The following is a 26,654-nucleotide window of genomic DNA, read 5'->3' on the forward strand; positions in this document are numbered from 1 at the left end:
CAGAAAATCACATTGTAGGATTTTTAATGAATTTATTTGCAAATTATGGTGGAAAATAAGTATTAGGTCACCTACAAACAAGCAAGATTTCTGGCTCTCACAGACCTGTAACTTCTTTAAGAGGCTCCTCTGTCCAACACTCGTTACCTGTAGTAATGGCACCTGTTTGAACTTGTTATCAGTATCAAAGACACCTGTCCACAACCTCAAACAGTCACACTCCAAACTCCACTATGGCCAAGACCAAAGAGCTGTCAAAGGACACCAGAAACAAAATTGTAGACCTGCACCAGGCTGGGAAGACTGAATCTGCAATAGGTAAGCAGCTTGGTTTGAAGAAATCAACTGTGGGAGCAATTATTAGGAAATGGAAGACATACAAGACCACTGATAATCTCCCTCGATCTGGGGCTCCACGCAAGATCTCACCCCGTGGGGTCAAAATGATCACAAGAACAGTGAGCAAAAATCCCAGAACCACACGGGGGGACCTAGTGAATGACCCGCAGAGAGCTGGGACCAAATTAACAAAGCTTACCATCAGTAACACACTACGCCGCCAGGGACTCAAATCCTGCAGTGCCAGACGTGTCCCCCTGCTTAAGCCAGTACATGTCCAGGCCCGTATGAAGTTTGCTAGAGAGCATTTGGATGACCCAGAAGAAGATTGGGAGAATGTCATATGGTCAGATGAAACCAAAATATAACTTTTTGGTAAAAACTCAAATCGTCGTGTTTAGAGGACAAAGAATGCTGAGTTGCATCCAAAGAACACCATACCTACTGTGAAGCATGGGGGTGGAAACATCATGCTTTGGGGCTGTTTTTCTGCAAAGGGACCAGGACGACTGATCGGTGTAAAGGAAAGAATGAATGGGGCCATGTATCGTGAGATTTTGAGTGAAACCTCCTTCCATCAGCAAGGGCATTGAAGATGAAACGTGGCTGGGTTTTTCATCATGACAATGATCCCAAACACACCGCCCGGGCAACGAAGGAGTGGCTTCGTAAGAAGCATTTCAAGGTCCTGGAGTGGACTAGCCATTCTCCAGATCTCCACCCCATAGAAAATCTTTGGAGGGAGTTGAAAGTCCGTGTTGCCCAGCAACAGCCCCAAAACATCACTGCTCTAGAGGAGATCTGCATGGAGGAATGGGCCAAAATACCAGCAAGTGTGTGAAAACCTTGTGAAGACTTACAGAAAACATTTGACCTCTGTCATTGCCAACAAAGGGTATATAACAAAGTATTGAGATAAACTTTTGTTATTGACCAAATACTTATTTTCCACCATAATTTGCAAATAAATTCATTAGAAATCCCACGTGATTTTCTGGATTTTTTTTCTTCTCATTTTGTCTGTCATAGTTGAAGTGTACCTATGATGAAAATTACAGGCCTCATCTTTTTAAGTGGGAGAACTTGCACAATTGATGGCTGACTAAATACTTTTTTGCCCCACTGTACCTCATCCCCATACGTTTAGTTTTTTTTCTGCTCTTTTGCACACCAGTATTTCTACTTGCACATCTTCATCTGCACATTATCACTCCAGTGTTAAATGCTAAATTGTAATTACTTTGCCACTATGGCCTATTTATTGCCTTATCTCATTTGCACACACTGTATACAGATTTTTCTATTGTGTTATTGACTGGTCGTTTGTTTATCCCATGTGTAACTGTGTTGTTTGTGTCACACTGCTTTGCTCAATCTTGGCCAGGTTGCAGTTGTAAATGAGAACTTCTTCTCAACTGGCCTACCTGGTTAAATAAATAATACATTAAAATAAAAGGCATTACAAATACACTTTGTATGTTACAGAATATTTTATTACGAACACAACTAGACAGGATTTTAGCGGACATAGCGCTGTATAGGTGGCAGGAAGCAGAGAAACATTCCCATGACTCTCTGGACGGGGCAATGGACTTAACTATCTCTGATGATCTTGGTCAGTTTGTGGATCTTTGTCTTGGTGGACATGTCCACATACTTATCTCCTATGCTGACAATCATACCACCCAGGATGGAGGCATCAGACTGGAGGAAAGAGAAAAGTAATACAAGTTAAAGCACCATTCAAACCATAGGCATATCAGCATGTTCCAGATTAGTGCTAGCCTGACAGTCCTAAGCCTTTGCATATACCAGGTGTTAGGTAGGGCAGGGCAATATCGACATAATATATCACAGTATTTCTCATTTGAAGGTATTTGATGTTTCTGAAAAATAAGAGTTCTAGGCTATGCTTTATGGGAAGTGCATGACCCTAGAATGGCAAAACATGAATTCAAAGTGTTTTTTATAAATGAGCTTTCTCCATCCTGATTGCTTCATACTGTTCAACCAAAAATAACAGGACAAATCTGACAGCAAAGTAGTCCCATTTGTAGAACATTGCACAGGAATCAAAAATCCTCTTTGGTAGCCTCCAACTCTGCTACTCGACCAACGGTTCCCATTTGTATAGTTATTTATTACATTTCTGCATTCACTTCCAGCATTTATGAATTTCTTAAATTTTCTGCACTAATTTGTTATTACACTGAACAAAAATAAAACGCAACATGCAAAGAGTTGGTCCCATGTATCATGAGCTAAATTTAAAGATCACATTTTTTCAGATGCACAAAAAGCTTCTCTCAGATGTTGTGCACAAATCTGTTTAGAACCCTATCACAGCCACGCCAGCCCAGGACCTCCACATCCAGCTTCTTCACCTGCAGCCCAGGACCTCCACATCCAGCTTCTTCACCTGCGGGATCATCAGACCAGCCACCCAGACAGCTGATGAAACTGTGAGTTTGTACAACTGAAGAATTTCTGTACAAACTGTCCGAAACCGTCTAAGGGAAGCTCTCGTTGTCCTCACCGCATTGCGGCGGCGTAACCTGTAGGCAAATGCTCACCTTCAATGGCCACCGAGAAGTGGCCTCTTCACGGATGAATCCCATTTACAACTGTACCGGGCAGATGGCAGACAGCGTGTATAGTGTCATGTGGGCGAGCATTTAGCTGATATCAACGTTGTGAACAGAGTGCCCCATTGTGGGGTTATGGTATGGGCAAGCATAAGCCACGGACAACGAACACAATTGCATTATAGTCGATGGCAATTTGAATGCACAGACACCGTGACAAGATCCTGAGGCCCATTGATGTGCCATTCTTCCGCCGACATCACTTTATGCTTCAGCATGATAATGCACAACCCTATGTCGCAAGGATCTGTACACGATTCCTGGAAGCTGGAAATGTCCCAGTTCCTCCATGTCCTGCATACTCACCAGGCATGTCACCCCTTGAACATGTTTGGGATGCTTGGATCGAAGTGTACTACAGCGTGTTCCAGTTCCTGCCAATATCCAGCAACTTCAGACAGCCATTGAAGAGGAGTGGGACAACATTCCGCAGGCCTCAATCAACAGCCTGATCAACTATGCGAATGAGATGTGTTGCGCTGCATGAGGGAATTTGTGGTCACACCAGATACTGACTGGTTTTCTGATCCACTCCCCTACTTTAAAAATATTATTTTTTAAGATATTTGCATTCCCAGTCATGTGAAATCCATAGATTAGGGTCTAATGAATTTATTATTTCAATTGATTGATTTCCTTATATGAACTGTAACTGGGTAAAATCACAAAAATTGTTGCATTTATATTTTAGTTCAGTGTAGTTTTATTTTCTTTACATCTTTTGAAAATGTTCAAATTTTTCGTTGACCAAAATTGACATCCATTTGAATCCCACTTTGTAAAAACAAAATGTCAAGGGCAGTGAATACTTTCTGAAGGCACAGTAAGAAAATGTCATGACAGGCCTGAAGGAAATAGCAAATGTTGGTTAACTTTCCAAATGTCAACAAAACACACTAGACAAGGTGGGATCTTTTTGTGTCTGTAAAATGCAAGAAATGGTAGAAATGCTTTCATTCACAAATGTTGATATAATCATATCAAAATAAACTTGGAGTCACACTATGGTGTTGTGTGGTCCTCCGACTGACTCAGGAAAGGATGCAGTTTATTAGGCTACAGCTAAAATAAATGAACTTCACAGGGTGGTGAAAGTGCAAAGTGATGAGCTTGATGCTCCTTCCCAAAAATATTGAGGGTCTTATTCTGGTGACATGATCAACGCTTGGCTGCAGTTTAAAAATAAAATAATCTTGCTCGCCCATAATATGAAATCAAATGTTATTTGTTAAATGATTCGTAAACAGGTGTTCACCAACAGTGAAAGGCTTCACCTAAAAAAAGAGGGGAAAAAAAGATTCATTGTTGATTCATCAAAATTCTCATGTAGGCGATAACCGCACCTACCATAAAAAGGTATTGATCAAAACGGTCACAGTCGAACACAATGGCTAGGCACTCCTCAATTTGGGCATATCCTCCTTTAGATCCATCTCCCTTGCTCTTTGTAAGAGGTGAGTCAGGTTGTGGTCAGTCCTGCAAGGCTTCTTCCAATGCAGCACCACAGCCGTATACCAGGATGTCATCAGCCATAACACTTATTCCTGAAGTGCATCCTGTTGCCTTTGCTGATATTAGTCTGCAGCTGGTTTCACTCCAAAAAGGTAACCGTGTCCATCGGTATCTACCATTGGGGGTCCAAAATGTGGTGAGGTAACATTTCTCTTCATCCAAACAACATACCTGCCAGTACTCATTTTTTTGCATCCATTCCCAAAGATTTGTTTTTTCCAGGCTAGGCAGTACCTCTTCAATAGTATGTATTTGGTAATGTACGGCTTTGTTCAGGGCACTTGGATCAAGGCACTTATTTTGCCTGGCTTTTCCACCACAATCATGTTGCTTATCCACTTAGTAGGTTTGGTGACCTTCGTATTGACACCCTGTTCCTCCATTGAATCAACAGCCTTTAGTATCGTTTCCTTCAGTGGAATGGGGATTTGGCGGGGAAGCTGTTGAACTGGTCTGACATCCACCACTAGGTGGAGCTCACCTCACAGAGCCCCCAACCCTTCCAAGATGTCCTCAAACTGTTTCAGTATTGCCTCTGAGGTGTTCAAGTGTGATGGGACATTTAGTTTTTCCTTTAGTGCTGACACTGGTTGAGCTGTATTAACTGAAGCTTTTCACTTGTTTCTGCTGAAAGGAGAGGCTTTTGCAAGGTTTTCACCATTTGGAACTTTAGCACATAGGTTTCCGCATCATGATTGGCTTGTAGTTCACACTCCCCTACTGCTGAAATAACCAAGCCATCGTACAGCCTTAGCCTTGCTTGGTTGTGGCTGGCAAGCATGTGCCAAGTCCAAAGTGGGCACCTTCGCTATATAACTAAAAATGTGTGTATGACAAAACCATCAGTAGTTTAAAATGCGATGGAAACCCATTTAACTTTCTATACACTACATGAGAATGTAACCGCAAAAGTTATTCATGTGCACTACGTCATCACGCATAGCCTTTTAGCCACAACTAATCAATTTCATTTAAACACATCTCTGTTGGGAGAAAAAAAAAACGGTCTGTGAATGAATACCAGTATATATATATATTTTTAACAGTTTACCGCCCTGCCATACCAGGAGTTGACAGCAGATACATCCTTATTGTGCCACCGAGGACACGAATTGAGTATGGTCTCACCTTGGTCTCTAATATGAGTGTCTCTCCCTTTGCCAGGAAGCCGTTCAGAGCCACCTTCAGCTCTGCCAGGTTAGCCTCATCCAGGTGCTGTGTCATACACACAAAGATCAAATCAAACACTATAAAAACTAATATAGAACTCGGGTTGACAACTATATACAGTTGAAGTCGGAAGTTTACATACACTTAGGTTGGAGTCATTAAAACTCGTTTTTCAACCACTCTACAAATTTATTGTCAACAAACTATAGTTTTGGCAAGTCAGTTAGGACATCTATATTGTGCATGACAAGTCATTTTTCCAACAATCGTTTACAGAGATTATTTCACTGTATCACAATTCCAGTGGGTCAAAAGTTTAAAAACACTAAGTTGACTGTGCCTTTAAACAGCTTGGAAAATTCCAGATAATTATGTCATGGCTTTAGAAGCTTCTGATAGGCTAATTGACATCATTTGAGTCAATTGGAGGTGTACCTGTGGATGTATTTCAAGGCCTACCTTCAAACTCAGTACCTCTTTCCTTGACATCATTGGAAAAGCAAAAGAAATCAGCCAAGACCTCAGAAAAAAATGATAGACCTCCACAAGTCTGGTTCATCCTTGGTAGCAATTTCCAAATGCCTAAAGGCACCACGTTCATCTGTACAAACAATAGTATGCAAGTATAAACACTATGGGACCACGCAGCCATCATATCGCTCAGGAAGGAGACATGTTCGGTCTCCTAATGATGAACGTACTTTGTTGCAAAAAGTGCAAATCCCAGAACAACAGCAAAGGACCTTGTGAAGATGCTGGAGGAAACAGGCACAAAAGTATCTATAGCCACAGTAAAATGAGTCCTATATCGACATAACCTGAGAGGCCGCTCAGCAAGGAAGAAGCCACTGCTCCAAAACCGCCATAAGAAAGCCAGACTACGGTTTGCAACTGCACATGTGGAAAAATATCGTACTCTTTGGAGAAATGTCCTCTGGTCTGATGAAACAAAAATAGAACTGTTTGGCCATAATGACCATCCTTATGTTTGGAGGAAAAAGGGGGAGGCTTGCAAGTCAAAGAACACCATCCCAACTGTGAAGCACGGGGGTGGCAGCATCATGTTGTGGGGGTGCTTTGCTGCAGGAGGGACTGGTGCACTAAACAAAATAGATGGCATCATGAGAAAGTAAAATTATGTGGATATTGAAGCAACATCTCAAGACATCAGTCAGGAAGTTAAAGCTTGGTCGCAAATGGGTCTTCGAAATGGACAATGAGCCCAAGCATACTTCCAAAGATGTGGAAAAATGGCTTAAGGACAACAAAGTCAAGGTATTGGAGTGGCCATCACAAACCCTGACCTCAATCCTATAGAATATTTGTGGTCAGAACTGAAAAAGTGTGAGCGATCAAGGAGGCCTACAACCTGACTCAGTTCCACCAGCTCTGTCACGAGGAATGGGCCAAAATTCCCCCAACTTATTGTGGGAAGCTCGTGGAAGGCTACCAGAAACATTTGACTCAAGTTAAACAATTTAAAGGCAATGCTACCAAATACTAATTGAGTGCATGTAAACTTCTGACCAACTGGGAATGTGATGAAAGAAATAAAAGCTGAAATAAATCACTACTATTATTCTGACAATTCACATTCTTTAAAAAAAAGTGGTGATCCTAACTGACCTAAAACAGGGACTTTTTACTAGGATTAAATGTCAGGAATTGTGAAAAACTGAGTTTAAATGTATTTGGCTAAGGTGTATGTAAACTTCTGACTTCAACTGTACAACTACAGTGTGTATGGTGGTGGGTCACCGTACATGTGCGGTGGTGACAGTGCAGATGACCTCGCCACGGTGAGCACTCATCATTTTCGCAAAGGCGCCAACTACATCTGCGGTCAGGGTCAGACGGCCATTATCTGCCAACACAGCTGAGGAGGAGAGAGGGGAACAATGAAACCTCAGTGGCTTAGCCAGCAGCCACAAATAATATTTGCACGAACTGCATTTGCATTCAGTAACATTAGTAAGGGTGAGGATGTTCTCATAACAAAAGCAAAAATACTCAACTATTTCTCCTAATCTCTCCTTTGTATCACTAGTTAATTAAACAGTACTCTTAGCTGACATTTACTTTATATTCCGGTTACAACTAGCCAACCAAAAGGGTAGGTTGTCACTAGTTACCACAGCAAAAATCATCACTACAATCTCTTAAAATTTGATTTTAAACCTAAAATGTAACCACATTGCTAACCTCATGACTAACTCCAACCTTAAATGTAGACCAAAAGCACATTTTTGTTTTCACGAATTTATACAATTTTGACTGTGTCTGTGGTAACTAGTGGAAATTTTTAAAAAAGTTATGGAGTGACATCCATATCGCTTTTTCCATTTCAGATGGTCAAGAGAGTCAGAAGATAAGGAAATTAAGCAGTTTGGTAGATGAGGCTCTTGACAGCAGAAAAACAATGTCATCCTCCCCAAACAGACACAACAGCAGTTTCCAGAACAAGAGTGCACTGTGGAGTATGACTTAGTTAAGCTGGGCGACTCACTGATGAGGTTAACTGTTATTGGGGAGAGATTTGCCTTCGTCATGGCATCACCAAAGAACTTCAGCTTGAGGCTGCGCTTGACATGAGGGTTCATCACAATACTGGACAGCTTGGGGTCCTTGATCAGAGCCTGGTAGAGAGAATGAAAAGAGAGCTGGTCAAAAATGAGTGGCCGCATCAGTGCCTAACAAACTAATGAATGTTTCCCTAGTTAATAGAGAGTGTATATACACATTACACACAAGTGGACAGAGAGTACTAAGACAGGAGAGAGAGGTGCAGTGGATAACTCACCGACAACGTCCTCATCTCCTTCTCTACTTGTTCCAGTTTCTTCTGCTTGCTGGCAGCAGAGAACAGGGCTGTGGCATAGCGACCTCCAACCCCATACACGTCGATAGGGGGCTAAAATAGAAAACGGACACAAACATAAGGAATAACCAACCACGTACTTGAACCACAGAGCAAATGAACACTGACATTGCACAAGCTGTAGCGTGCGTGAGAATCATATTAGCAAAGGACATGATCAGCCATAGAACAGAATATTGCACTGATCAGATGACAAGGGTAATTTGAAGTTGAACTTCATAATTCTTACCCTGATCAAAGCTTGTCGGAGAACCGACGTGCTGAATTGACGCACCTGAAAAAGGATAGAGATGATAAAGGAAATGATTAATATATAACAGTGACGTCTGGAGTGCAGTAGCTGTTAGTTAGCAAGCTATCAAAAATCGTTTTGAAATAGCAAAAATCTTGACCACATGTTCTACAATGTCATGCGCCTGTCTTATAGACAACAGTAAATAGTCATGTTATTGCTCCGTAGCAAAATGACAAATAAGCATAACTAGGTAGCTAGCTATATTCAACAAGCTAGCGGGCTGTAATTAACATTAGCTAGTTAACAGCAGCGGAGCGGGCTTGTCAAGTTCACAGAAGGCCTCGCGTGTTGTGCGTTGAAAACTATTTCTGCGCGACATCAAAACAATGCACACTGATCCATTTTGTGTCAATTAATAATATACATACATTCTCAAATTAAAAACCCAGCCATGAATCGCATAACATTCACGTTCATCCGAAAGTCATACCTGCAGCCCCAGTCCTAATGCTGCCATTTTCTTCAGAGACTGTAGGTCAACTTCTGCGCATGAAAGCTGGTCGCAAAAGAAACACGTATTTCTGAAGCGAGAAGCATTATGGGAAATGTAGTTTGTATGTCGATGTAGTGGAAATGTACTTCCTGAAAGTGTAGCATATGGATAAGCAGCTCAGACAAGCGCTACGAATGTGCTGTGGAGCACTCAGGACCTCCTCGATGGCAGCAATGCAGGTACAGTTGGGAGAGATGCCGTGAAAGTTAAGATAGACAGCAACTAACCATGACATATGGGTAAATCGACAAGGACATAAGGTTGCATATCCTACAAAAAAAGCTACTCCTACAGTAATGGGAACATGAACGAAATTTGAGTACAAGTTTTGGGTGGATAAGCAATGGCATGGCGAGAGAGATGGGGTTGATTGGGAAGGAGTTTAGCCCCTCTGTGTGTCTTCCTGCTATCCCACCTTGGTTGCACAGGAGGTTGGTGGCACCTTAATTGGCTTGTGGTATGGCTGGAGCGGAATAAGTGCAATGGTATCAAATACATCAAACACATGGTTTCCAAGTGTTTGATGCCATTCTATTTGTTACATTCCAGCGATTATTGTGAACCGTCATGCCCTCAGCAGCCTCCACTGCTTGGTTGCTCCCTCAGCTAGGGATAGATCTAGGTTGTTTGAGAGGGTAAGAGTTGTTAAGGAAGGAGTAGATTCTGTTGTAAGTGAACATTTAAAAATACTACTATGCTTTCTTGAATATATTCACAGATGGATCTATAGACCCTAAAACTGGGAGGACAGATGCAGCTTTTAGTGTTCCTGAGTCTAAGGTGGCAGTGACAAAAAGAACAAAGGATCATTTATCTGTTTACACAATGGAGTTGCTGGACATACTCTTGGTTGTAGAGTGGGTGGAGGAGGTGAGACCAAACATTGTAGTGATCTACTCTGACTCCAGTGCAGCACTGATAAAATAAAAGTAATTTGTGTCTCAGAGCAGACAGGATGTGTTGTATGAGGTTTTGCAGTGCTTGTGAGACAGATTGTGGTATTTGTGATGTTCCTCTGGGCACCAGCTCATGTGGGAGTAGAGGGGAATGAGGAGGTGGATGTTATCGCCAAGCAGGCTCTTAAACATCCTAATGTTAAGATGGAATTGTCAATCAGTAAAGAAGAAGCCAAGGGGTTGATAAAAACAGTAGTTAAAAATAAATGGCAAGAGTTGTGGAAAAGGGACAGCAAGGGAAGACGCCTGTATAAGATACAGGAAAAGGTGGGGGCAGGGAGGTCCTCAGGTCGAGAGAGAAGGGAGGAGTGTGTAATCAGAGACTGGGACACACAAGGCTCAATAGTGTGTCCCACCTTTGAAATTGGTAGGACAACTGCAGACTGGGAGGTGTGATCATTGTCAGGAGGAGATGGAGACAGTGGAACACGTTCTATTTCAGTACCAGCAATATGGGAGGGAAATGAAGTGATTGTTATTCGATTTAAGGAGTGATGGGGTTGAAGAGCCAAGATTAAGTGAACTGCTGGGGAAATCTTCAGGGGGTGTACTATTTAATTATGTATTTCGTTTCCTTAGGGGGATGAGAATATTGGGTAGGATTTAGACCTTCCCTGTCTCTGGTCTACACTCCAGTCCAGTTGGTGGCGGTAAAGGCACCTTAAAGTTGGTTGCCAACTGCCATAAAAAAATACAGAGAATAAGAAGAATTTACTTCCTAGACCTAAAAAAAATAGTAAGTGGAAATTCACTGTCCTTGTCAGATACACGTTGGCAGACAAGCAACCAATTTCATTGGTTTAAGCTATGTGGCTCAGTTGGTAGCGCATGGCGTTTGGAATGCCAGGGTTGTGGGTTTGATCCCTACCGGGGACCAGTACAAAAATGTATGAAGTCGGTCTGGACAAAAAGCCTTTGCTAAATGACTCAAATGTAAATGTGTGGGACTATACTATTTCCTCATCAAGGCCATATAGTTGGCTACTTATCAGGTTCTCAGAAAGTGTTAAAAATTAGGCCTATGTAATTAAAATAGGAGCTCCATTTTATATAAAGCTTATAAGTGCATTCTTGCTGATATCACCTCAAGTATGTATTGACACAGGCCTAGTTGTCCCAACATCACCTGTATGAAGATACTGTCAGGCTGTGTGAGTATGTAGTTTAGGGTCCGAGTGTAGATTGATCCACATTGTTTATGCATTTCATTCTCACAGATGCGCAGTGACACAGCCAAAGTGGCTTCTCCAGACATCTTATGCACCTTTCACCATGATAATACATGCCACTTATGTGTGCGCTGAACTGAAGGGGTTATCATTGCATACAGGCCAACATATCTTGACTAAGGTATAATTTTAATAGTCTTACATTTGTCACATCCTACATCAGACAGAGCCTATTTATTTATCAGAGAGAATGGCAGGCGCTAGTCACTAATCAAAATGCGTAAGGTTACCTGTGTGGTTCCTACGCCTGTGCCCAACGATTGAATACCCTCACACTGTAAATTGACGTAAACTATGGACGCACTGAATGGGCTGTCACACCAGCTGTCACTGTACTGTGTTATTGAGACTGCAAATAACTTTAATAACTTATCAAATGCATCCCGTTTATCTCCCCCATATGCTATGACATTACATTCTAGATAGATGCATGAGCTGTATGTAGCCTGTTTGGAGGTCAGATTAGGCTATATGGCGATATACATTTCTGGAAAGTTGAACACTTTGAAGGAAGATTACAAGGGTTTTACAAGTTAATATATCCAAAAGTGCCCATTTCTAGATTGTTCAGTTATTACCATTCCACTGTTAAAGCACATTATCAACCAGGATATGTAAACTAGTCGGTTAATTAGGCAAAGTGGGGTTTAAGGCAATTTCGACTCAAGTAGCTGAACAGGTTGAATGTCATGAGGAAAGCCAAACCCTTGTTTTAAAACAAAGGTTCACTTACAGTAGCATGCATTCTGAGTCTGTTGTTACCCGAAAAAACGTGTGCCTCAAAACAATACGGTATTTCAATTTCAGGCTACTAGAATTAGAACAATAACCAATGGGCGTGTTGCATTTGAAACGTCACATGTGTATTACCAAAGATTATGGATAAACTAACAAGATACTATATGTCTCCTCGCCCTGACAATGGGAGTCGGTGTCCACAAAGCGGCATGGCGGGCTGTCCAGCGCTCGCCAATACGTTCTTTGGATTGGTGGATAAATCTCATTGTCATTTAAAAAAATATTCGACGAGGGTTGTTGACGTCAACCGTCTGTAATTCAATAGGGAGAGATGCTATACTACTAGCCGCATGTTATGAATATGCATATACATCTCGAGGCAACTCAAATGTGTTTTTCTCAAAGTAGCCGGGATGTCACGTGTCCAAAGCAGTACATCAGCAACAACTTAAGCATTACGAAACTTCTATTCAATCGAATAAACATCACGTAGCAAATAAGCAATTTATTTTTTGTTGTTGACCAAATTCGACACTCATTGAGCTACATACAAAACCTTGCTTGGTGGCCGAAGCAACGAAAAAAAAAAATACGCCGAATTGGGCCTCTCTCTTCCGCTTCTTCTCTGGTATCACACATGAAGGGCGTGGCAATGGGGAAGAAGCAGAGTCGATGCTTATAAAGTGCAGCTACCTTATGTGTTAAACCTAATTGCTCTGAAGCGGAGGACACGAACTATCTCTACATCGGAAGAACTGACGCAGGAAGCATACAAATTGTCGCCAGAAAAGCAGGCTCAGACAGTCGCATCCTGAACTTGTGGTTTGATGTAGCCTACATTAGCTACAATATAGCGGAGTATTGTAATTGCAATGGTGAGTGTGTATTTTTGTGATGGCCGCCCGTTTTAAATTGTAGCCTAGATAATGTAACTGACGCTAGAAAAGCAGAAGGGACAAAAGATGGTGATGGAGAAAATGTAAAAAGCAGGTCGAGCGCTTAATTTACTATTGTGCAATTAATTGAATGTAGGCTACTAGGTCAGAGTCCTATACTATTCTATTTGACGAATTCAAACACTTGTTTTACTCAAACTACATATATAGGCTACCTCAATTAGATATACTCTCCTTGGCATTGCGGAAGATGCGCGTACTCTTTTCTAGAATATTCCGCAGCTGTTGTGTAGCGTGCCACATTTCGTGATAATACTTTGACTACATTGTACTGATCCTGATATCTTTCTTACCAGTATCATGTCGATACCATTATTTCAAAGTAGATAAGGCCAACTTTCACGAGCTGTCTTTGTCCCTCGTCGTTGTGCATATTCCTCTCTCATGCGGTCTATTTAGCGTAGATCTGTGTATATAATAACAAGCTGCTCATGTCTATGCCATAACAATGGGAGCCGTCCCAAAGGCGGGAAGACAAGTTTAGGTCTAAAATAAGGCCATAGAAATGCATTGTGTTTATTTTGGAAAGATATTGACAAGAGGGAAACCTCCTCCTCTCTGAGCTGGGACGAAAACTAGCGCAATGGATTATGGTCATTGTAGTTAATTACCACGTTTCCGCGCAGAACTTGGTAGAATATTTGCTCAATGAAAACTACATTTCTAGTTTATTATTTGATTTATTTCTAGAGGAACGGCACGTTCGGCTCTCAGTAAACAAAATGTATTTCAAGTAATTGAATCGACGTTGGTCAATTAGCTGTTTAATTACAACAAACAATATTGCAGCAACAAAACCAACAATTGGTTAATCGGTCAGCATTAGCTGTAGACGATGATGCTGAAGGTGACCAGAAATATTAATATAAAATATCGTATTGTCTATTAAATAATTAGCAAAGCTTGCCTCTGGGATAATGACTTGGTTGGGGGCTGATGATGTAATCATAATGCGTCTGTCATGATTAAAAATGATTGTATAATACATGAATGAATGAATAAAACATGATTTTTAATATTTTTTATAATAATTACACTCCTTATTTTTCCACTAGGCTATGTAGGCATTTTTGATATCTCCACATGGACTGAGCTGCTAGACTTTTTGGTTTGAAGCACTGAGATGGACATGGCTCTTTCTCTTTTAGGTTTAGCCACTATTTAAGAGATTGGGGTGAGGGCTAGAGAAAGTTACTGTAAATACGGTATTTAAATCTGTTATCATGCCCAGTTTGAGTGTGAATAAAGTAATCTGATCAAGCTCTGTTTTGATGACCTGTTTCTCAGAAATGTTGCGTGTGTCCCCTTCGGGAAGTATTCAGACCCCTTGACTTTTCCCACATTTTGTTACGTTACAGCCTTATTCTAAAATGTAATTAAATTATTTTTCCTCGTCAATCGACACACAATACCCCATAATGACAGTAAAACTGAATTATTATTTTATTTATTTTGCAAATGTATTCAAAATTAACAACTGAAATATAACATTTACTCAAGTATTCAGACCCTTTGCTATGAGACTCAAAATTGAGCTCAGGTGCATCCTGTTTCCATTGATCATCCTTGAGATGTTTCTACAACTTGATTGGAGTACACCTGTGGTAAATTCAATTGATTGGCCATTATTTGAAAAGGCGCACACACACCTTCTATAGAAGGTCCAAATCAATGTGTAAATAGCTGTGCATCCAACCTAATGGAGCTTGAGAGGATCTCCAGAGAAGAATGAGAGAAACTCCCCAAATACAGGTGTGCCAAGCTTATAGTGTCATACCCAAGACTTGAGGCTGTAATCACTGTCAAAGATGATACAACAAAGTACTGAGTAAAGTATCTTACTACTTATGTAAATGTGATTAACGTTTATTTTTAATACATTTGCAATGTCAAAATGTCAACCTGTTTTTGCTTTCATTATGGGATATTGTGTGTAAACTGAGAGTGGGGGACAATTTAATCAATTTTAGAATGCGTGTCACCTTTCTTGGTTCCCATCTGACACAGGCTCTAATCAGGTGTTTGTCTTTGTCTTTGCTGTCTTGCAGGAATGTAAACTCTAGGCTATACTAGACCAGAGGCCTGCTGCATCCTCCCTTAAAACTAGTGTTCTCAGTGCAGGTGGATTACACCCCCAAATGCAGACACCCCTAGTGAATTTGACCTGACGGTGGATACTACAGCTTCCATCCAGACAGCAAACCAAAGGATAGAGAATTTTTATTGCTCTTCTGTTACGCTAAAACTTGGCTTTGACTTTTGCAGGGTTCAAGGGAGTTTTTCAGCCGTTTTGAACCAGTGGTTCCGTTTAGCACTCACAATGAAGATGGGTACGGCTGTCATGGAGGCAGCAGACATTGCTGTGGTGGTGCTGTACTTCATCCTGGTCCTGAGCATCGGGTTCTTCGCCATGTGGAAGGCCAACCGCAGCACGGTGAGCGGATACTTCCTTGCAGGACGCTCCATGACATGGGTGGTGATCGGAGCGTCCCTGTTTGTCAGCAACATCGGCAGTGAACACTTCATAGGCCTGGCTGGGTCGGGAGCAGCCAGCGGCTTTGCTGTGGGAGCATGGGAGTTTAACGCTCTTCTCCTGCTGCAGCTGCTGGGCTGGGTCTTCATACCTGTGTATATCCACTCTGGTGTGTACACCATGCCGGAGTACCTGTCCAAACGCTATGGGGGCAATAGGCTAAAGGTGTACTTTGCTTCGCTTTCTGTGCTGCTCTACATCTTCACCAAGATCTCTGTGGACTTGTACGCTGGGGCGCTTTTCATCCAGGAGTCACTGGGCTGGAATCTCTACCTGTCCATCATTCTGCTCATTAGTATGACCGCACTGCTTACGGTCACCGGCGGCCTGGTTGCGGTCATGTACACAGACACCCTCCAGGCCGTGCTGATGATTGGTGGAGCTCTCAGCCTGACCATCATCAGCCTGATCAAGGTCGGTGGTCTTGAAGGGGTTCGGACAAAGTACATGCTAGCTGTCCCAAATGTAACAGCTATCCTGGCCAGTGGGAACTTCACCCACTCACCCTCCTGCCGCATCGAGCCCAAGCCAGACTCCCTGAGGATCCTCCGGGGCCCGTTGGACGAGGACATCCCCTGGCCTGGCTTCCTCTTAGGTCAAACCCCAGCTTCCATCTGGTACTGGTGTGCTGACCAGGTTATTGTCCAGAGGGTGCTGGCTGCCAAGAACCTTGCCCACGCCAAGGGCTCCACGCTGATGGCTGGCTTCCTGAAGGTCCTGCCCATGTTTATTATTGTTATCCCCGGGATGATATCCCGGATCTTGTTTGCAGATGAGATTGCCTGCATTGGGCCAGAGCACTGCCTGGCTGTGTGTGGCTCTAAGGCGGGGTGCTCCAATATTGCATACCCGCGGCTGGTCATGGCAGTGATGCCTGTGGGACTGCGAGGGCTGATGATGGCTGTGATGATTGCGGCTCTCATGAGTGATCTGGACTCTATTTTTAACAGTGCTAGCACGATCTTCACCCTGGACATCTACCAGAGTGCTAGGCGTGGTGCGTCCCATAAAGAGCTGTTGTTGGTGGGCCGGCTGTTCGTGGTGTTCATGGTGGTTATCAGCATCGCCTGGGTCCCTGTCATCATCGAGATGCAGGGCGGCCAGATGTACCTGTACATACAGGAAGTAGCCGGATACCTAACCCCGCCCATTGCCGCTCTCTTCCTGCTGGGTGTGTTCTGGAAGCGCTGCAACGAAAGGGGTGCATTCTGGGGTGGTATGACCGGGTTTGCGCTGGGTACCACCCGGCTGACCTTGGCGTTTATTTACCGAGAGCCTCCCTGTGACCAGCCAGACGACAGGCCTTTCTTCATCACACATGTCCACTACATGTATGTGGCTGCTGGGCTGTTCTGGGTGTCTGGATTGGTGGCTGTGGTCGTCAGTCTCTGCAACCCTCCTCCAGATAAGGAGCAGGTCCGCACAACCACATTATGGGGCCTGCGTAACATGGGAAAGCTTCTCCTCAAAGACCGTGAGGAGATGTACAAGCTGACGGATAAGAGCCCTTTGCAGTTGAATGGAGGCCTCTATAAGGATCTGCCCCCAGACATCTGCAATGCTAGGTGTCTAGATGGGGAGGACGTCAAGCTGCTAGCTCCGCCTTCTGACTTAGACCCCGTGACTCCCAGTGGCGAGACAACCCCGGAAATGACACTAGCAACGCCCACCACCCAGTTTGATAACGGGCACCCAGGGCTAGTGCATGCAGAGGAAGGTTGTGGGGATGAGGAGGATGGGAGGTGCATGCAGCTGTTGGAGTGGTTCTGTGGGTTTAAGGAAGCGGCATATGATGCCCATCCCAAAAGGACAGCGGAGGACGAGAGAGCCGTTATGGAGATGCTGTACGAGCCACCCAGAACCAAACTGCTGCTCAACTGTGGCCTGTTTCTCGTCTGCTCATTGGGAATATTCCTATTTGTCTACTTCTCTCTATAGACTGGGACAAAGGAGGGCTTGTTGGGGATTGTTTCAAGGGAAGTTACAATTTTCTAATATTTTATGAATCTGAAGTTTGTAATATTTACAGTGCAGCTTCCTAACAAGGATTCACTGAGCTTTTTGAAATCATTCTTTTGAAACGATTGAATCTTCTGTCTAGTCTCACAAAACCCCGAACCACTTAAACTCTATCCTGTACTTCTCATTTTTGTAAAGTGCTTATTGTTAATGTGACTGACATATCTATTGTGATTTATAGAACTGTGGTATGTGTTTGGTGACATTAGCATTATTTATATTCACTTTTTATATTTCCTTGAACAGTTGTTTCTGTGCTAAAAGTGTTGTTGGGACCATTGACTTTGATGTTAGCTATAGCACACCCATATATCTGAATGTCTATGTACTCTGAACGTGTACTGTATGTGGTTTACGAATAGTGTGTTCAGACTTTCCATGTACTGCTATGTTACTATATCCATATCAGCACAAGTGGTTAAGCTGGGTGAATTCCTTGTTTATTACAGCTTAATAGTGTGCTGTTGTGTTATTTCACCTGCTTTTCTATTGAGAAAGTTTAAGAAACCATTTTAAGGCCTTTTTGTTATGCAGAGATTACCTCAAAGTTACACTAAAGCCATCACCCTCTACCACAGATGGAGAATAAACTATCATAAGTGTTTTCCTTTCCTATTAGCATTATACATTGTTGATATGGTGATTGCAAATGCTTAGAATTTTTACCAAATTATTTAGTTAATGTTTGTCCTATTACTTTTTATTTTCTGACGTTTCCAATTCTTAAGAATACCCAGGTGAGTTGCTGTAGAATGTGTAAAAAAATGATGTTCTTAAGTATAAAGATGAAAGTAAGTGACAGTTTGTCAACATGAAAAACTACTTTTTATTATACACTTATCGTAGCATTCCAAGAATTGAACATACAGTATCAATGCTGGTAGTTTGTCATGTGTTTATGATTAGGTTAATATTTGCTATTTCTTACTGTTTGTCTGAATGTTGTATCTTCCACAGTTAATGTCATGACATTTGTTCAGTAAGCTATTTTGGTAACTTTAGTGACAACACTAAAACCAAGCCCTGTTTTTTGTGGGTCTTTTGTTTGACCTTTATTTATACTGAACAAAAATATAAACTGACATGGTAAAAATCTGTCGTTCTAACCTTGAACAAGGCAGTTAACCCACTGTTCCTAGGCCGTCATTGAAAATAAATAAGAACGTGTTCTTAACGGACTTGCCTAGTTAAATAAAGGTAAAATAAAACTAAACGCAACATGCATTTGAGTGAAACCTCTTACCAAATGTGTCTTAGTGTTCAATGCTGAAGAAAATGTTTTTGTTTTTCAAGAAGGCAAAACAATGCCAATTTGAGCAGTGAATGCTATGGGTTATTATTAAGCCTTGCTATTAATTGGATAATGTTTTGTAGTGAAATAGTGGCAACTCTTCAATAGCGTACCTAATGGAGATTCATTTGCAAAGTAGACTTGCTATTTCAGACCTGTAGTTGTTTTGCTGAAAATTAAAGCTTCGCTAACCATCCCTGTTCCGAGTCTGATAAAAGGAGGATTACAGGCTGACTACACCACTCACGTCGCAAAATATATTTTGAAATCTATTATTCAATTATTGCACCCACACTGCTCGCGAGCGTCTGCGTTGCTAAAATAGAAGTCTGTTCTATTTCTGAAGCAGATCACCCACACTGCTCAACGAGCGTCTGCGTTGCTAAAATAGAAGTCTGTTCTATTTCTGAAGCAGATCACCCACACTGCTCAACGAGCGTCTGCGTTGCTAAAATAGAAGTCTGTTCTATTTCTGAAGCAGATCACGCTGCAAGTCCTGCCTCTCCCATCTCTTCATTGGTTCATAGAAGCAGTTACCCACATGCCATCTCCTTATTGGTTATACCCACGTGGGTGACTGAAGACGAACAAGGTCGGTGGCGGTATTGCACCTAATTTATGAAAGTTGCCAATGGCAATATAAAGTCAAGAGAAGAAAAGGCCTGGAAGGATGAGAGATGACTAGATTCGGTTGACGTTTTATGTATGGATTAATTGGTGGAGTAGAGGACCATGTGCATTTCAGGTAAATGGGACAAATTAGCTAGCAAATGCAAGCTAGCTAGCTAAATTGCCATAAATGTTTAATGCTTTTCGACCTGTCCTCAAATTAATATAATTGTTTCAGAGTTTGATATTTTAACCTGCATGTCGTGATCGCGTTTGGTGTGGGGGTGGGACAAAATACATTTATGCACGATGGCGCACATGCACAGCCAGTTATCATATATATATATACACTGCTCAAAAAATAAAGGGAACACTAAAATAACACATCCTAGATCTGAATGAATGAAATATTCTTATGAAATACTTTTTTCTTTACATAGTTGAATGTGCTGACAACAAAATCACACAAATATTATCAATGGAAATCAAATTGATCAACCCATGGAGTTACACTCAAAATTAAAGTGGAAAACCACACTACAGGCTGATCCAACTTTGATGTAATGTCCTTAAAACAAGTCAAAATGAGGCTCAGTGGTGTGTGTGGCCTCCACGTGCCTGTATGACCTCCCTACAACGCCTGGGCATGCTCCTGATGACTGTCCAACTCCTGGACAGTCTGTGGTGCAACGTGGCGTTGGTAGATGGAGCGAGACATGATGTCCCAGATGTGCTCAATTGGATTCAGGTCTGGGGAACGGACGGGCCAGTCCATAGCATCAATGCCTTCCTCTTGCAGGAACTGCTGACACACTCCAGCCACATTGTCTTGCATTAGGAGGAACCCAGGGCCAACCGCACCAGCATATGGTCTCACAAGGGGTCTGAGGATCTCATCTCGGTACCTAATGGCAGTCAGGCTACCTCTGGCGAGCACATGGAGGGCTGTGCGGCCCCCAAAAGAAATGCCACCCCACACCATGACTGACCCACCGCCAAACCGGTCATGCTGGAGGATGTTGCAGGCAGCAGAACGTTCTCCACGGCGTCTCCAGACTGTCACGTCTGTCACGTGCTCAGTGTGAACCTGCTTTCATCTGTGAAGAGCACAGGGTGCCAGTGGTGAATTTGGCAATCTTGGTGTTCTCTGGCAAATGCCAAACGTCCTGCACAGTGTTGGACTGTAAGCACAACCCCCACCTGTGGATGTCGGGCCCTCATACCACCCTCATGGAGTCTGTTTCTGACCGTTTGAGCAGACACATGCACATTTGTGGTCTGCTGAAGGTCATTTTGCAGGGCTCTGGCATTGCTCCTCCTTGCACAAAGGCGGAGGTACCGCTTCCTCCACATCTCCTGATGTACTGGCCTGTCTCCTGGTAGCGCCTCCAAGCTCTGGACACTACGCTGACAGACACAGCAAACCTTCTTGCCACAGCTCGCATTGATGTGCCATCCTGGATGAGCTGCACTACCTGAGCCACTTGTGTGGGTTGTAGACTCCGTCTCATGCTACCACTAGAGTGAAAGCACCGCCAGCATTCAAAAGTGACCAAAACATCAGCCAGGAAGCATAGGAACTGAGAAGTGGTCTGTGGTTATCACCTGCAGAACCACTCCTTTATTGGGGGTGTCTTGCTAATTTCCTATAATTTCCACCTGTTGTCTATTCCATTTGCACAACAGCATGTGAAATTTATTGTCAATCAGTGTTGCTTCCTAAGTGGACAGTTTGATTTCACAGAAGTGTGATTGACTTGGAGTTACATTGTGTTGTTTAAGTGTTCCCTTAATTTTTTTGAGCAGTGTGTATATATGTATGTATGTGTGTGTATATATATATATAATGGATAATAATATAATTGATAGAACGGGAGTTACCAATCTGGGCAATTATTTGTCCGTTCTATTTCTATGCATTTAATCTTTCGATTATCTTTTGAAAAACTGGATTGAGACAAAAGAGCTTAAAACTTTTTCTTTTTTCCGAGAAATTTTATTTTTATGGGTTTTATTTTTAGACGTCTACAAATAAAGTTCCTGTGGAAAATAAGTAAATGTATTTATTTTAAATGTAAAGGGTATAAAAAATAACATGGTTGTCATATGACAAGTTCATAAATCACTGTCTTCGGTCCAAACACTTAGACACACCCTCGTCCACTTGCCCTTGGGGGAATCCCCGTCGCTATCTTGGTGGGTGGTCCAAATGATAAGCCGAGCAAGGGATGTTTGCCTCGTAAGCCCCTCAGCCCTCGTTTTTAGTCGGCTTTGCGTGTACAATTATGTTCAGTCTGGGGCATGAAACTCCCCATAATTCAATTTGCGACGATTGTACATCCGCAAAGAAAAGTCAGCGAAAACTTATCAATGGATAAGTCAACATAAATGTAAATAAAAACGAAAGCAAATAAGTTAATTTGTGCTACTAATGCACATGATGGCACAAACACTTATCGTAAATGTGTTGTTTTTGGTTGTCTTTTGGAAATTGTACAAAATAAACATTTCCCTTCAGAAGTTCCAGCTAGACAGGCAAACGTTAGTTATCTAATTAATTTGCTAGCTATCATACAGTAGGCATATATTAAATATATCAATTATTAATATAAGTGGACACGCGCTCATAATTGACCTGTAGCGTATAAAGCACCCACAAGCTACTGGTGGCTGAAAACACAATCATCGCAGGATGAACGATTGACAAATTTCTGGCCAAGGGTGATCCATTTAAAAACAATCATTCATTCCTCCCTTGCCCTGCAAGTGTATACTTGTCAAATGTCATGATACGTCATCAAATGTGTCCACTTAATTTGAGGGCTGAGGGGATAGGGTGTGTCTTTTAAGTGTTTCCCATGAATCCCTTGGGCTTAGTACCTCTGTGGCACCTGACTGATGGGTTATGTAACCCTATTATTCATTTGTTCCAAGGCTGGAGGGGATTGCATGATTCAAGGCTTCTTTACAGATGATCATTTTCTCAGGAATGTCTCACATCAGCTCTCCAATTTCAAGTTGTATCTTTCACAAGTACAGTGAAATGGTTAACTTGCAAGCCCTAACCAACAGTGCAGTATTCAATATCAAAATAGTAGAACAAACCAAAAAACACAAGAAATAAGACCAGAAGCTAAACTCAGGGGAAAAAAGAAACGTCCTCTCACCTACAACTGGGTTTATTTTCAGCAAACTTAACGTGTGTAAATATTTGTATGAACAAGATTCAACAGCTGAGACATGAACTGAACAAGTTCCACAGACATGTGACTAACAGAAATGAAATAATGTTTCCCTGAACAAAGGGAGGTCAAAATCAGAAGTAAAGTCAGTATCTGGTGTGGCCACCAGGTGCATTAAATACTGCAGTGCATCTCCTCATGGACTGCACCAGATTTGCCAGTTATTTCTGTAAGATGTTACCCCACTCTTCCACCAAGGCACCTGCAAGTTCCCGGACACTTCTGGAGGGAATGGTCCTAGCCCTCACCCTCCGATCCAACAGGTCCCAGATGTGCTCAATGGGATTGAGATCCGGGCTCTTCGCTGGCTATGGCAGAACACTGACATTCCTGTCTTGCAGGAAATCACGCACAGAACGAGCAGTATGGCTGGAGCATTGTCATGCCTGAGGGTCATGTCAGGATGAGCCTGGAGGAAGGGTACCACATGAGGGAGGAGGATGTCTTGCCTGTAACGCACAGCGTTGAGATTGCCTGCAATGACAACAAGTTCAGTCCGATGATGCTGTGACACCGCCCCAGACCCTCCACCTCCAAATCGATCCCATAGGTGACGTTGTTGCCAGTGATGTCTGGTGAGGACCAGACATCACCTACAGGCCTACAAGCCTATCTCAGCCTATTGCGAACAGTCTGAGCACTGATGGAGGGATTGTGCATTCCTGGTGTAACTCGGGCAGTTGTTGTTGCCATCCTGTACCTGTCCTGCAGGTGTGATGTTCAGATGTACCGATCCTGTGCAGTTGTTGTTAAACGGGGTCTGCCACCACGCTGTCCGTCCTGTCTCCCTGTAGTGCTGTCGTAGGCATCTCACAGTATGGACATTGCAATTTATTGCCCTGGCCACATCTGCAGTCCTCATGCCTTCTTGCAGCATGCCTAAGGCACGTTCACGCAGTTGAGCAGGGACCCTGGCTATCTTTCTTTTGGTGTATTTCAGAGTCAGTAGAAAGGCCTCGTTAGTGTCCTACGTTTTAATAACTGTGACCTTAATTGCCAACTGTCTGTAAGCTCTTAGTGTCTTAACGACCGTTCCACAGGTGCATGTTCATTAATTGTATATGGTTCATTGGATTTTTACGAATTATCTTTGAAAGACAGGGTCCTGGTTACTGAGTTTATATACAGGGACAGTGCCAGCTTTCTCCCTGCCTCCTCCATATCTTTATCATGCTCCACTGTTTCTTCTCCCTCTCCCTCTGTACTTTTCCACAGTAGAGTGACATTCCTGACGTTTGCAGGAAAACACTGCTTTTAAGTCAAACAAACTGCTTCATACTTTGTAACCATGATTATAGAATACACAGTCAATGGACGGCCTGATGAGTGAGTCCTACGCTATGAGTGATGTTCCATGGCTCAATGAATGAACCAGAGGACAGCTTATAATAATGTCTGGAATGGAGTTGATTGAATTGCATCAAACACATAGAAACCACCATGCATATGATCAACACCTTTGTACCACACTCATATGCGTTTCAAGCCTATTTCATTTCTATGGAAGCCACACAGGAAATTGCGACGGGGATGATACACATGAACACTGCCTCGCTAATACAAGTAATGCTCCAGGGATTCTGAAAGGGGACAGGTGACAACGTAACAGAAGCTCATTGTCATCATGGTGTTGACCAAACCAAGCCAGAACCTCACCTATTGGATTATTCACATAAATATATCGTTGTTTGATATTCCTACAAGTATCTATATTTAGCTGGCCATGCTTCAACACTGCTGTTAATATTCTCAGCTAGCCTAATGAATGCCTGTTCTTGGTTGACTAAGCTCCCTGTTTCATCTGAGTGTGTACATGCTGCCTGCAGGGTGGTATTTGACCCTCTGCTGCTGCTGTGTCAATGGTGTCTCAGTCTCACATTCTCAAAGTGAGTGAAATCCACAGGATGTAACTGTTTCTCTCATTGGTTGGGATCAGTCATCTGCCCCTCCCCAGCAGAAACCAATGATATCGTCATCCTCGGTGGAAAAGTACTGGCAATCAGGCCACTCTTTGTTTATTGTTGTTTATTACATTAGTGTTTGTTCTTTTTCCTGTTATTCTTGTTGGTAAAAATGTAGGTAGCCAATATTACAAGTATATTACATTTAAATACACAATGTTTTAATAAATCATTATAGTATGTTAATTACACCACTTATCAGTCTCGCTCCGGAATTCTGTTCTGCCTCCATGAAGACGCTCATGACAGGGTTGAGAAGAATTGCCTCAAGGTCTGGTTCTGACAACAATACACCAATCACGTCACAGCAGGGCCCGACGTGGATAAGAGAGAGCTCCTCTGAACTTGTCTAAATCTCTTGCGTGAAGGTTAACTTTTTCATGCAGTAGTCACTTTCCATGATGTGTTAGAGACCGACAAAGCTGGATGGATGTTGGTGCTCTACCTGCTGCCTGTCGCTCAGCAGAGGTTCAACTACAGAGCCATCTGAGCCCACCCCCACCAAACTGAGAAGGAAATTCACTGGGAACATGACATCAACAGTGTTCCCTGGTTAGTCAGTGACTTGAATGATAAAATAAAAAAAATATGAATTTGATATGCAGTACTCTGTACAGTAAACTTCCTTATGTGATTGAGAATGTCCTACACCAGTGAGTGAGTCATTGATCAATGGTTATTAGAACATAAACAATTCCCAGGTATTCCCACTCATGGGGGTGACAGTCCGGAATCAACCACGGCGGGAATGTGGTCCGAGCATTAACTAACGCTGTGGAATGTACCGCAAACACACAACCAACGCTTTCCACTCATACCACACACTCCTGACCAAACTATGGGTGGTGTGTCGGATTCAGCAGATCCTACAATTCATCCACGGAAAAAAGACCTCAATGGCAAAAGGAAAAAATTCTCTCTCTATGGAATCAGTGTTGGAATGAGCAGTCTATTAGGGACATAGGAATCAGTGTTGGAATGAGCAGTCTATTAGGGACATAGGAATCAGTGTTGGAATGAGCAGTCTATTAGGGACATAGGAATCAGTGTTGGAATGAACAGTCTATTAGGGACATAGGAATCAGTGTTGGAATGAGCAGTCTATTAGGGACATAGGAATCAGTGTTGGAATGAACAGTCTATTAGGGACATAGGAATCAGTGTTGGAATGAACAGTCTATTAGGGACATAGGAATCAGTGTTGGAATGAGCAGTCTATTAGGGACATAGGAATCAGTGTTGGAATGAACAGTCTATTAGGGACATAGGAATCAGTGTTGGAATGAGCAGTCTATTAGGGACATAGGAATCAGTGTTGGAATGAGCAGTCTATTAGGGACATAGGAATCAGTGTTGGAATGAGCAGTCTATTAGGGACATAGGAATCAGTGTTGGAATGAACAGTCTATTAGGGACATAGGAATCAGTGTTGGAATGAACAGTCTATTAGGGACATAGGAATCAGTGTTGGAATGAGCAGTCTATTAGGGACATAGGAATCAGTGTTGGAATGAGCAGTCTATTAGGGACATAGGAATCAGTGTTGGAATGAGCAGTCTATTAGGGACATAGGAATCAGTGTTGGAATGAGCAGTCTATTAGGGACATAGGAATCAGTGTTGGAATGAGCAGTCTATTAAGGGACATTGGAATGAGCAGTCTATTAGGGACATAGGAATCAGTGTTGGAATGAGCAGTCTATTAGGGACATAGGAATCAGTGTTGGAATGAGCAGTTTATTAGGGACATAGGAATCAGTGTTGAAATGAGCAGTCTATTAGGGACATA

The 26,654-nt window shown here is 42.5% G+C and overlaps 2 protein-coding genes across 4 annotated transcripts; one reads left to right on the forward strand and one right to left on the reverse strand.

Annotated features, from left to right (window-relative positions):
• Nucleotides 1-1,810: 1,810 nt before the first annotated feature.
• LOC115128392 (ATP synthase subunit O, mitochondrial-like) lies at nt 1,811-9,357 on the reverse strand. The gene is made up of 7 exons (XM_029658212.2): nt 9,270-9,357; nt 8,774-8,818; nt 8,467-8,577; nt 8,173-8,302; nt 7,430-7,542; nt 5,625-5,711; nt 1,811-2,043 (listed from the first exon to the last, which is right to left on the reverse strand). The coding sequence occupies exons 1-7, from the start codon at nt 9,294-9,296 to the stop codon at nt 1,933-1,935; spliced, it is 624 nt and encodes a 207-aa protein (XP_029514072.2). The 5' UTR covers nt 9,297-9,357; the 3' UTR covers nt 1,811-1,932.
• A 56-nt stretch (nt 9,358-9,413) lies between these two features.
• LOC115128373 (sodium/myo-inositol cotransporter-like) lies at nt 9,414-18,985 on the forward strand. Of its 3 annotated transcripts, none has more exons than XM_029658195.2 (2): nt 9,414-9,511; nt 15,477-18,985. In XM_029658195.2, the coding sequence occupies exon 2, from the start codon at nt 15,532-15,534 to the stop codon at nt 17,680-17,682; it is 2,151 nt and encodes a 716-aa protein (XP_029514055.1). In that variant the 5' UTR covers nt 9,414-9,511; nt 15,477-15,531; the 3' UTR covers nt 17,683-18,985. The 3 variants fall into 3 exon arrangements, with proteins under 3 accessions (XP_029514055.1, XP_029514038.1, XP_029514048.1); XM_029658178.2 differs by lacking the exon at nt 9,414-9,511 and adding an exon at nt 12,877-13,130 and having other exon boundaries at nt 15,260-18,985; XM_029658188.2 differs by lacking the exon at nt 9,414-9,511 and adding an exon at nt 12,877-13,130.
• Nucleotides 18,986-26,654: the final 7,669 nt, after the last annotated feature.

The sequence above is a fragment of the Oncorhynchus nerka genome, linkage group LG1 (assembly GCF_034236695.1).
Source record: "Oncorhynchus nerka isolate Pitt River linkage group LG1, Oner_Uvic_2.0, whole genome shotgun sequence".
Classification (NCBI taxonomy): Eukaryota; Metazoa; Chordata; class Actinopteri; order Salmoniformes; family Salmonidae; genus Oncorhynchus; species Oncorhynchus nerka.